At 42.1% G+C, this 12,772-nt stretch overlaps 1 protein-coding gene across 1 annotated transcript; it reads left to right on the top strand.

The window, feature by feature from the left end:
- The first annotated feature begins 1,044 nt into the window (after positions 1 to 1,044).
- Positions 1,045 to 11,550, top strand: LOC136528421 (D-aminoacyl-tRNA deacylase-like). The gene is made up of 9 exons (XM_066521376.1): positions 1,045 to 1,369; positions 2,920 to 3,103; positions 3,481 to 3,623; positions 3,705 to 3,768; positions 4,786 to 4,838; positions 6,940 to 6,995; positions 7,894 to 7,962; positions 8,873 to 9,058; positions 11,312 to 11,550. Exons 1-9 carry the CDS (start codon positions 1,268 to 1,270, stop codon positions 11,397 to 11,399), a joined length of 945 nt encoding a protein of 314 aa, XP_066377473.1. The 5' UTR covers positions 1,045 to 1,267; the 3' UTR covers positions 11,400 to 11,550.
- Positions 11,551 to 12,772: the final 1,222 nt, after the last annotated feature.

Genomic DNA, 12,772 nt, shown 5'->3' with positions numbered 1-12,772 from the left:
GTAGGAGTCTGAAAAATCTATATTTTATAGTTCCTTCAGCTTCTATTCATCCATTACTATAGCACAAAGTCAAAACCAGAGGGAGCCCAACCAAATAAGGCTTACCTATGAAATACTTGTAACCAACACTGCAGCTAAATAAATTGCAACAAGAAGATCCATAACTAGAAAGTCGTCAAGTTGTACGAAGCATTGCTAAATAATACTCTATCTGTTTTAAATTATAGTTCACTTTAATTTCGTTAAATTAATTCTCTTTAACTTTAATAACTAAGTTTATTTATGGCAAAAGCACATGAACATCTAGAATATTGAATAAGTTTAATTTAGTTCTCTATAAATATTTTGATTTGCCATTTGTTTCACATTATAGTTATTTATATTTTTCTAAAAACTCTGTTAAATTAGAGAAATTTGATTTAGTTCAAAACCAAATAAACTATATTTTAGAAGTAAGTAATACGATAGGCTTTACTTACCAAGAGGATCTAATAAAACTAGTAGATCGCAGATACACTGTTCATATTTTGCAAAGTAACAGTTCTAAAGGCAATGAACGGGTATTATTGTAGACGAGGCAAAAGAACCTCCCGGAAAAAAAATGCGGACTGGGGATGGGGAGCTAATTTTGTGATGTTTTTCTTTGTAAAAAGTAATTTGGTACATACTTTTTCTTTGACAAAAAATTTGGTACTCGGTACGTACTTAACTGACTAGCACATAGAAAAGACATTACTCCCTCCGTATTCTAAAAGAAGTCGTTTTAGACACTGTTTAGGTTAAATTTTAAGTTATTATAAATTTAAAAATGTGAATACCATATAAATAAGATTTGTTTTGAAAATTATTTTTTATAAAAATATACATATATCACCTTTTTTTATAAATATTTTTATAAAAATAAGAAGTCAAAGTTCGTATCGCTGTCAAAACAAAAACACGGAGAGGAGTAATCCATTATCCGTTCCGAGCAATACCATTTTCGGATTTTCGGTAGACCCACAGCCCACAGCCTGGCAGGCACAGCCCACAGATACGGACCGGTGCGTTGGCCCCCGATTCCCCGTCCGCCGCAGTTCTTGAAGGGAAACCAAAACAAAAACGGCGAGACCTGCAGTCCACGAAATCCTCGTACTTGCGTTGGCACTTGGCCCCCGATTGCCCGTCTTGTAGCGCGAAAGTATTCGAGAGTGCTCTCCCTCTCCCAAGTCGAGGTGGTGTAGGTGCTCGCGGAGCAGCCGGGGCGTTGGAGTCTGAGGAGGAGAAGATGGTGGTGCTGGTGGTGGCCACGACGTCGGACCCGGCGTCCATTGGGCCCGCCGCCGCCTTCCTCGCCATGCCCGGATGGTCCCCTGGCCCGCCCATCGCCGTAAGAACAAAACAGAGCTTCTGTCTAAACCCCATCTATCTGATCTGATTTAATGCCCATAAGTCTCGATTGGGTCCATCCGCTTGTGTGTTGCGCTATCTCTTACAGTATTTTGTAGTAATTCGTATGCGTCGACCAGCAATATTATCTGTGGAGTTTCTAGGCCTCTAGGAGTTGCGGTGCTCCTTGTCATTGGGAGTTGAGATTGTGCCTAGTGCTCCATATGGTTATGTTTGCGGTGTGAAAAATGATGCATCGTCGTGTAGCCTTAGGCAATTGTGCAATTCGGGATGTATTAATGACTACCGCGCCTATAGGATTTTCATGTAGCCACTAATATCTAAGTAGGTATGATGAATTTTGTCTTTAATAGTACTTACCAAAGTTGTTTTGGGCACATGTATCCTGTCTTAGCAGTGTGCAAGGCAATTTTATAGCTCATGATAGAAAGATAATCAATTGTTGAGAATTGAGATCATGGCTTCCTGAATTTTACTGGGCTTGTGTGTAGTATTTTTCTGAGGTTGATCCAACTTGGGCGAGGGAGGGGACCAAGCATATTCATTCACATTTTGGGCCTGTTTGGATCCACTACTAATGTTAGTTAGCTAGCTAATAGCCACTTACAATTAGCTAGCTAATTATTAGCAGGGAGCTGTTTAGATCCACCTACTAATATGTTGCTAATAGGTGGGGTTGGCACCTATTAGCAGCCTCAAACTTGCTAGTGGAACTAAGGGCCTATTTGGATACCAAGAGCTAACTGTTAGCTAGCTAAAATTAGAGCCCCATCCAAACAGGCGGGCTAATTTTTTAGCCAAGTCTCCAACTAGCTGTTAGCCAATTAGCTGGCCAATTGTAGCTAATTTGGGCTAATTTTTACCCCCAACTAGTAAATAGCCCTAGCTCATCCAAACAGACCCTAATAGTTAGCAACCCCTTAGCTAATAGTTAGTTGGTCGTTTGTTTGGATTCACTAGTACTAATTTTAGCTGCTAACTATTAGCACTAGTGGATCCAAACAGGCCCTTTATGTACTGACCTTGACTCATGACTCTATTCGCTCAAATTATTGATGCCTGATATCTTGGACTCATGTCCCTAAAGGCTTCAGCCCATGTCCTTGCACTGGGATATTGAATAAAATTTGACTTGGCTTCACCATTTGTTCATTATACTTTGCGAGTCTGTGCATTTTGAGTATTATTCTAATATTATTTGTTCTATGAGAAGTACACTGGACTTGACTGCATTCCTGTTTTAGAAATTTTAAGCTCAGCGAGACAGTGACTTCATGAGTTGATGCTGCATAAAATGCATTTTTTCAGTGGTATTCTGAGACTGAAACCTCGGGTCATGTAACGGACGCAAATGCATTATGTACCAGGGAGAAGAGGATCTGAACTCATTTAAGTTTTAATCTATTTCTTTAATAATGTGAAAAGGCATCCAACTGATGTTAGTTGATACTTTGCATTTCAGCAGTTTTCTAAATTCATATTTTATCATGGTTCTGGTTCCAATTAATGTGTGCCCATATTGTTTTGTAGGAGGGGATGGAGAGTTTTACTAATGGGAATGTTCGATTATTGAAGCATGAACATAGCATTATCGCAGAGGATGATCTCGACCAGCGATGGCAGGAAGCCACTGGAGAGTCTGTTTCTGAGGTCATATTCCTCAGCAAACACACTGCAGTCTCCAAACGTCCAGCACTCACAGTGCATCCAATTGGTCCGTTCTTCTCTCATATGTGATCCCATCTATCCCAATGGCAAGGTCAAATGCTTGATGTTTTTTTTTTTGTTTCTTGCTGAACACCATTTGATTCATGAGATATCTCATAGATATGCGTTCGATAAATTTGAGAGGATATTGAACCATGTTAGTTATAGCATACTGGCAGTCCATTGATTTTGCTTGGTACGCAATCCAACAAGTTCTGTAATGGCCTTCCATGTATTTGTTATTGTTTTGTCTACTAGTTATAGCATCATGTTTTTTGAGCAACATGCATAGACATCTGTTGGTTTGTTCAAATTATCATTTCATCAACTGTCTGTTTGCTTGTTAATGTACATATGTTCTTACCGGTAGACACACATGTAAAGGTGTGCCTCATCTGAAGGAGGATGAAACCCCACCCCAAGGAGGGATTCCTGGCTGGGCAGCAATTCCAAGTCCTCGCATTGGCCCTTGGCTCCGGTTGATGCAAAAGATAGCTGCAGAACAAGGCCTCGTTCCAGAGTTTGAGGTAGTTTGCTTTGCAATAGTGACCCATGACTTTTTGAGTGAACTGAACTGAACTGATCTATAATTATGATTGTTTGTGAAGATTACGCTTGAGGCTACTCACCATGGACCAGTTACCAGCACACCCACCATGTTTGTTGAGATAGGTACGTGCTTATGTGCATCCCTTTTTTTTTCGTTTCTTACATGTCATCATCCTACAACTTGTCTTTTTTTGCCATGGACCCTCTTGAAAGTTCTTTTTACAGTTTACAGAAAAGCCCTACAGTTAGCTTAGCAACCTCTTTGACCCATTAAACGTTAGTTCTGCCGTCTTTGCCTCGTACATGACACCATCCTCAACTCTTATTCACATTCTTCGAGCAGCGCAATCCTGTTTTGAAGTTGCAAGTGTACATGTATTTCCATAATCAACAGGAGTCTTTCCAACATATTGTTTGATTTAATTGGAATCAGCAGTAGTAGGGTATCTGAATGCTGGAACCATACTATACTTGTGGGTGGAATGTTATTCCTTTTTTGTTTTTTTCCCTGTCGATTTTACTTTGCAAGTTAGTGTATACAGTATACTACCTCTAGTTTAAATGACCTTTTGACTTTTGTTTTAGTTCCATGATGTAATTTGCCCCTATTGACTGTGCAACAATTGATCCAGTTTGACACCAGACATTTCTATACAAGAACACAAAATTTTCAAGCTCAGTAATTTACAATGATCTGTATTCAGTTGTTTTTTTTATTGTGTCAACATACATTTGATATGGTTTGCACAAGCGTATATTTTTAACATGTTTTGTTCTTTTGAGTTGTAAGAGTTGATTACTGCACTATGGAAGATTATATAGTCATGTCCTCAGAAAAATCATAAATAAAAGGTAGTCAACTTAAGCATGTGAACTTTTGGAAAGAGATGCTTCTTATAACATGGACAGGATGAACAAGATGCAAGCAACCAATATTTTGTGCTCTATCTTGTGGACCTTTCCAAAAGGCCTTTGAGTTTATGTGAACTCAACTCACTGATGTAAATATAGCTCAGTAGACCGCTCCAGCAGATGAATTAATAGGCATAATGAATATTACTATACTAGGTTCTATACTCCCATCATGTCTGCTGGATCTGAATTGCTAACCTCAGTATCGGAATGCTATAATAATGCCAGGAAGTACAGAAGACCACTGGGGTAGACAAGATGCTGCGCAGGCAATTGCTCTTGTGAGCTCTCTCCTTCCCTCCCTGTGTTTATTACGATGTACTTCTTAGTTTTTTCTTGTGGATTTGCACAAGCAGACGGTGTTTATTTGTTGGGCTGTCAGGATCATGTAGCATGTGGAGATTCAAAAACAAAGATCTTATACATCAAAATTTGGTGCTTTGCCAATAGTCAAATGGGCCACATATCAGTTGGAAAGTGGAAACTTCCGTCATGTGCCATCAGATCATGTAATGTGGGCCAGGATCACATGTGAACCTCTCCAGAACATAAGCACATCCTTTTACAATCTTGTTTAATTGTCTATTTCTGATTCCTCTAAGATCTTCAACCCATATCTCTTCTGCCCCTCAAATACCCAAATTCTACTGCTCCCTCCGATTTCTGATGACGCTGTTGCCCTCCCCCAAATGTGAGCTCGACCTCTAATCTTTCTCCGCCGACATCCATCTCCTCATAATGTGGAGCGCTAGCTGCGCTGTGCTCTCCCTACCTGTATTGTCTATCCTTTACTGCTGGTGATTAACATTTTTAACTACCATGCACCTTGTGTTTGTCTAACTAACCTTCAGGAGACACAAACATGAATGTGTAGTAAGTCAAGCATTACCATGAATCTAGCACAATGTGGCAAGAAGTATCTTTTAGTACAATAATTGTACAACTGCTAGATTAATGTGCTTATGTTCCAATGGCACACCTTGATTACAACTAAGCACATACAGGATTAACTAGAACCAGTAATTATAGTCGTCGTATTGATTTGGACTGAGTGATGGTTGGGCGACCTGAGAGAAAGATTTTGGATATGAGGTTGAATCGAGAGCCAGGGGCATTGGCTAAAGAGTAAGTGCAAACACATTGAGAAAAGGATGTACCTTTGTGTTGGGTCTCATTATGGCCCTTAGTTGATAATAGAATAGTGCAGATCATTTCAAAGTGCTAGTCTTCGACTTCTTCTCTAGTCTGACCATCTGCGGTGCCCCTGCTATGATTGCGGGGGATGTTAGACAGTTAGAGTATTTGGTAATTAGGGTTATAATCCAGTATTGCATATGTATACGGGGAGGCAACTGCCCCCCTCCCAACTCTCTTATGCTCTATATATACCTCAAGAGGCTCAATGCAGTTCATCCCATGTATCATACCCAATCTACTACGCTTTCATGGTATTATGAGTTTAGGTTTTGTTCTTGAACCCTAAGGCTTCCACTGCTGTTGCCGCGCAGCTGCCCTTGGGGAGATTGATCTCTGCTGGGGGCGGCACTCTCGTAGGAAGGTCATGTAGAACCCTGCTAATTAGTCTCCTCTCCTTGTCTGGCCACTCATCGTTGGCACCACTGGGCCACTGTGAAGCTCGCCGTCGTTGTTGGGCCACCAAGGCCTGCCGCTATCATCACGATCCTCCGTGTCGGCGCACCCTGTCTACTGCTTGTCGACTCTCCCAAGTACAAGGTTTTCGTTGCATACCCTTGCAGGCAGTAGTGATGACACTCATGGTCAAGCCATCTATCCAGGATGGCGCCACCCATGCTGCTAGTCATTCTGGCTCTCTATCCGTGTCTGTGCCCACTGCTGCCACCTCTGGGACATCCCTGTCAATGTCGTTGATGGATGATGTCTAAGAACTTGTTCATACATCTGAGCAACCTTGTCTACCTTCACCATTTGGTCGGCTCATCGTCCTGCTATGGTTGTTTGCGAAAAACTGGCCTCCGTTGATGCTTTGGACCTGCGCTTTCCTCCATGGCTTTGACTATGTCCATCTCGACCTTGGTACTTCGGAGAGAAGAAAAGGGCATATGCCATGCAATGTCGCTATGACTACGGGGGATGTTAGTTTTCGACTTGTTCTCTACTCAGATCGCCCGCTACGATTGCGCGCGCGTGCGGGGGGGGGGGGGGGGGGGGGGGGGGTGCGGTTCGGGTATATTTGGTAATCAACTACGCTTTCACAACGTATTGAAAAGGTTTTCATGTGATATGTGCCCAATTATTGCTATTGCTGTCTTATGCTTTATTTCTAATGTTAGCTTTTAACTGTTCTCTTATAATGTGACCTTCGCAAGAAAACATGGAATTGAATTTTTTCAATTCTTGCAGGTTCTATGGAAAGGGCTTGGTCTGGAGGATGGAGATGCTATTGGAAGTTGGCAAGGGTATGCCCATATGCATTTTTCCTTGTATGTAAAGTTGCATTGTGGGGATTTTACTTTATCAGTCTATACAACGACACAAAGTATTATCCTCAATGAAATGTAGATTGTAGGACAAAAAAAATTATTGATACGAGCACATAGACCAAACATCAGAGAGTTGGGTCAGTATCATGATCTATGTAGCACAGGTACAGCATTTATCAGTATCAGGCACATACGGATACGGGGATACAACATTTTTCTAAAAAAACGATATGCGGATACGCTTTAGTATTTTTTAATAAATAAATAATGAGGCATATTAAAATTCTAAAAGCAGTAACACACTTGGTGGAATTTAAAATTGCCTTGCATTCTTGCAATTGTGTTGTTCCCAGCATCGCCCAGCATATCCATCCAATTTGCTCAAAGTCCAAAGTTTGAAATTTCAAATGAGAACATATAAGCGCTTAGTGCATAAGTAGAACTTGTCAAATTGGATCTCAAGTTAATCTCATCCCCTGTTTTCTTTACCAGCCAGGCTCTGGCTGTTTTTGCATAATGCAAAATCTTAGATTCCCTGTACACCACTGTTGATTGCATACATTGCATTCACATTTTGCTTGATTGTTATTTTATCAATGAAATTGTTTCTATTTGTAAATTAAAATTAGGTGAATTTGGAAAATACCATCACAAAAACCATCTTAGTTGTACCATAGGTGTTTCTATGACATTTAGCGACATCGCCCACATGCCATCCTACCGCACATCCTATTATGTTTTGTACATATGAGCATCTTTGTGATGGTATCCACTTAATTTGAAATTTCTTTTTCTTGTAAGCATTTATTTGTTACATTCTTACTCCCCCCTTTTTTTCTTATAAGCACATGAAAACTCATTTCTTGTTATGCAGGAACTGTGAAAAGGTTCTACTAGGTATAGGAGGTGGTCACTATGTTCCTCGTCACATGGATATTGTCATGTAAGCATTGAGATAAGGTTATTCTTGAAAGCAATTTCTAATTATCTATTGTCTCCCCTGTATATTTTCCTTTTTGTATGTTAGCACTTCTAATGTTAAAAGACCATTTTTTTTAACATAATGGCAGGAGCTCTGCCTTTCAATTAAGAAGAATAGAATTAGCCCAGTTTATAAAGGAAAACCAGGCCTACAGACGCACAGTTTAATAAACAGAAAAACTCCCTAAAACCAGAACACAATAGCCCTGACAACTAACCCATGGCAACCCACTTGCACACATAGGTAACACAAAAACCAACAGCGAGTCAGTGACCACCGCATGTCCTCATTGCCAAGCTTGTCACAAGCAGCAAAGAGCAGCTCTGACTAGTACCGCTGACGGTCATTGAGGAAATAAAGACCTCAGCCTTCCTTCATTGTCGCCACAAGGATGTTAATTGGATGCCAGTATGTGTTGATCTTCAGAGGAAGAAACCAAGACCTTCGTAGCCTCCTCAAGGAGCTGAGAGCTCAGCCAAGACTTGGTATGGGTTCAGCTTGTCTCACTGGTTGTAAACAAACACTTAACCCCAAACCAGCTAAACCATGCAAATCCAATTTAACTGGACTGATCTTGTGCAGTTTGACAGGTTGAGTGGGTTGGAACCAAACCATGTACAAGGCTAGTTAAGGGAGTGTTGATTGATGCTGATGTGGGTGTGGTCAATCCTAGTTTCCTATATAAGCTCTCTGGACTGATGCAGAATCTGTACTTGTGGTGGATCAGTGGAAACATTTTCGTTGTTAATTGACTTGTCATTCCCAATTTTCTCAGTTAATTTATGCTTGTTCTACTAAAGGGCAGAAATGAATATTTTGATTTACACAAGGAAAACATATATTCTAACTGTCTCATTTCAAAATATATCAGCAAAGATGGTGTATGGGTCGGTCATTTACTCTCTGGCTACTCCTTGCCAATGGATACGCCCCCACAAGTAAATGGAAAAACTTCTGGGGAGGTTACTGGGATGTGGAAGCACTCCATCAAAGTTTCCTATGAAGCCACAAAGGCAGCATTTCCTGGTGGTGAAGTTATCGCACATCTTGATCACAAGTAAGTATTCCTAACCAGTTTGATGCGTCTAATAATCTATTAAAGATGTTTCTTCACTGCATTCATTTTTTAGCTTATGTAGCTACTGTAGTTTTGGATTGCAAAATACTTGCTCACAATTTTGAAATTAGTGACACCAGCACCATAGGTTGGCATACCTGGTGACATTACCTGAAGCTTTTTTATGTGTGTCAATACATTTTAGAAAAATGTGAACATCATGTGGTTTCAATCCAGTGCCTGGATCTAACCTCAACCTAAACGAAGACACGACAGAGGAGAGCTCGCGTTTGAAAGAGAGGCTCCCCAGTCTTCCCAGTTTCCACCCCCACCATCGGTTCCTCCGGCGAGCTCGCCAATGGTGAGGGTGGTGGACTGGCTCCTTCTTCTGTAGTTGGCTCAAGTCTATTCAGTTGTTTCAGTTTGCCTGGGTGGGTGCCATGTGGAGGATGGTGGTCATCTTCTCCCTCGTCCTGGAGGTGGTGGGCAGACTCCTTGTCAGTGTTGTTGCCGGCGGCAGTCTCCACCGGTGCGATGAGTTAGAGTGCCAGAATAAAGCCACCTATTTTCTCCTTCCGCTTTTTTTGGTGCTTGGTGAATGTGGAGGTAGCTTCGGTTAGATTGCTGGTGCGGCGGCTCAGCCTCAGTGTTGCTGTTCCGGTCGATTGCGGCACAGACCTAGATGTTCATGCTAGTGTTGGGCTCAGCAGCGTGGCCTTTTCTGGACCCTGGTCAGCCTGTGCAATGCTGGAGCCCCTTCACCTATCTCCACCTCATCTGCCACTGGCACACGGCCTGTCTAGATGCATGCTTCAGTTGGCGAGGTGTTGCGTGGCCTCGGCCAGGACTAGCGGCGCTGGCCTGCTGCTGGGATGGTGCTGGCCTGGTTCGTATTCTCTTGCATCCTTGCACGAGCGTACCCGATTCTGATGGCTTTTGTGCGGTGCTACGGTCTTTCGTTTCGTGGTCATTAAATGTGGTGGACTGATGAAGCTCCAGGGTTTGGAGTGCTCTTCCATGCGGCAGAAGGGTGTGGGGCCCTCCAACATGCAAATTGTGCATGCAGAGAAGCCAGTGATGCTCTTCCACATGTACACGCAAGGGCCCACATGATGTTGAAGCAGAAGCATGTTAGTAGCTAATATAGAAGTGGCAAAGCTATTCCTAATGTTCGGGCTGATCTCCGACTTCCGTCGAAGCTGATCCTTAGATTCAGTGTTAGAAGTAGCACTAGTATCTTGAGTCCGGTGAAGCTTAATCAGTATATACGGCTTAAGCTCTTCCCTCATAGACAGGCACATTAGACAGTTGAGGGGAGCGTCGGCTGTACTATTAGAGTTCAACAAAGAGGATCCTTGATGCCTTCGTCGTGGCCACTTCCTTCCCAAGGCCCCAAACGGGGACATCACGTGTTCTCTCCATTAGAATGGATTTATGATTCATACATACCTATGTACCCATGCAAATTAGCATCTCTATGTGTGTCATCTAATTGACTCTTGTCGTAGCTAGGTTGCTACAAGGTTATCCTTCGCGATGGAAGATCCTAAAGCTTTGTACTCTGTATTATCCGTTTTAATATATTTGAGTCCTTATAAGAAAAAAGAACGATTTAACACTCTTTGTATTATGATTATTTATACCTTTCCTATACAAGGCTCTATAAAAAAATAGAACTAAAAGAATATCAGTCATGGAAATTCTAATTTCATATGCTAGAAAAAACACCAGTACATCACTACTGTTTAGTCAGCTGAAATAGACATGCTACAACATATCCTGTTTCAGTTAAATCTACCTGTACTACGTTCGCAAAGGGCTCTTGACATATGTGGAATGTTAATTAAGATAATGAAGGTTTAACCTGTTTTGTCAACACACACACAGCAAGATTTGTGATAATAATAACCTTTAAATTTATTTGTTTTCTTTGTTGGATGGATGATGCATATATATCTGAAGTTTAATTTTTGCAGCTGAATTTCGGCTGCAGTTATGCTTGTGTTCAAGGCTTGTAAGAACCAAAACATTGAAAATACCTTCTGTGTGACATACTGGCACTGCCAGTATGTCACACTGCCTACCTTCTTTCACAATAACATAATGTTTTGCTGGAAAGCTGTCTTGACTAATTTAGCTTCCAGCTTGAAAACAGCGAAATTTCTGCCCATGATATTATTCTATTAGTGCAACTAGTCTACTGATCGTACGGTCACCCTGTTCTAACTGCATCTTTTGCCGTTTCCTTTCCAGGAGCTTCAAGGGCTGGCAAAAAAATGCTGTCACATCCTTTTTGCAGGAGCAGAACATTAGGATAGGAAAGCCTAGTGATTTCTTCTGATGTACTGCAACAGTGCTTGACACGAAATGTTGGTGGAGGTTGTGAATGCTTGGGCTGATTTCCCTGGGCACACGCACGCTGAGTAAATATGAAACATAAGACTAGAGATACAATTTCTAATGTGATTCAAGAGCTTGAAATTGCCATAACATGCAAGCATTCCCTAAGTGCGATCGCTCATGTTTGGTTATTTGTGATTTTCTGGTCAGAGCGTGCGCTGCTCTGCCAGAGGATATGAAAGAGCTGCAAAGAGTTGAATGTAAACACCAAAATACCGGCGTTGGTTTTTGTATAATCAACTGGGAGATGTATTTAGCTGCTATTCAATAGTACGTCACGGCGCAGCGCCTGATCCTTTCCACACTAGTGAGGTTGGACCGGGCTCTGCTGTAATGCTTGGGAAGATTTGTTTCCTGACTTGCAACAGATGCAGCCTCGGTTGTAGTATCTGACAATGCCCGATTATTTTGGCCCTCTTCCCCCACACTAGTGAGGTTGGAGTTGGACCGGCCTCTCTGCTGTAATGCTTGGGAAGAGTCGTTTCCTGATTGTGCTAGAGAGTGCAGCTTCAGTTGTACCATGGGCACTGAGTTGTACTTCATGTATTCCAATTTACAAGATGTTTTGAATTTTCTAGATACGTAGGGTTTTGCTATACACTTATATCTACACAAATCAATGATAGGAACGGAGCAAGTATCTGACAATTGCCCACTTTTTTTCCTAGAGGTGAAACAAGCTTTCATTTCGAGAGTTTTTGGCCCAAGAGGCCAAGATCCCTGGATTTAGAGAGGTTGCTAAGCAGAACTGGAACGCTCCTATTGCCTCCAATTGTTCCATTAAATCTCTTTCTTAAACAACAGAGACAAGGGACTCCAGAAATGGAGTCAGGGTAAGCTCGGCAACATCAAGACCCAGCTAGACATCACCACAGATTCCCTTTGTCACCTCGAGATTGCTGAAGATAATGGTAACGAAAATGTTGTGGTGCGCCGTCAGTCCGAACACCGCGTGCCCACTGCCTCGTTGTCATTGCGCGCCTGCACCCTGCTTCAGTCCCTTTCTCCATAAAAAAAAAAAGACAGCGCCACTCGCCTTCTCCACCATGGGTCCGCTCATCGCAGCGCACCCACCCGCGGCAGTCTTCTTCAACGCCACCCGCACCGCGCCTCCATCCACCTCACCAGTCACGGAAGGGGAGGCCAACGCCTCCATCCACCTCGCCCGTTGGTAGAAAGGGGAGGCCTGCGCCTTACACTAGGCGTTGATGTCTTTCTAACCAGCGCACGTTGCAACCGTATGTTTCAAGTGTTTCAGATGTTTTAGAGGTATGTTGCAGGTGTTTCGTATGGATGTTGCAAAAGTAGATCGGG

Source organism: Miscanthus floridulus, chromosome 19 (genome assembly GCF_019320115.1).
Source record: "Miscanthus floridulus cultivar M001 chromosome 19, ASM1932011v1, whole genome shotgun sequence".
NCBI lineage: Eukaryota > Viridiplantae > Streptophyta > Magnoliopsida > Poales > Poaceae > Miscanthus > Miscanthus floridulus.
The sequence above is the reverse complement of the archived record's forward strand: the minus strand, read 5'-3'. Positions and strand labels throughout refer to the sequence as shown.

Coding starts and splice junctions, on each gene's coding strand:
- LOC136528421 (XM_066521376.1), top strand. CDS start 1,268: ATGGTGGTGCTGGTGGTGGCCACGACGTCGGACCCGGCGTCCATTGGG. Junction 1,370..2,919: donor CCCCTGGCCCGCCCATCGCC/GTAAGAACAAAA, acceptor ATTGTTTTGTAG/GAGGGGATGGAGAGTTTTAC. Junction 9,059..11,311: donor ATCGCACATCTTGATCACAA/GTAAGTATTCCT, acceptor TTTCCTTTCCAG/GAGCTTCAAGGGCTGGCAAA.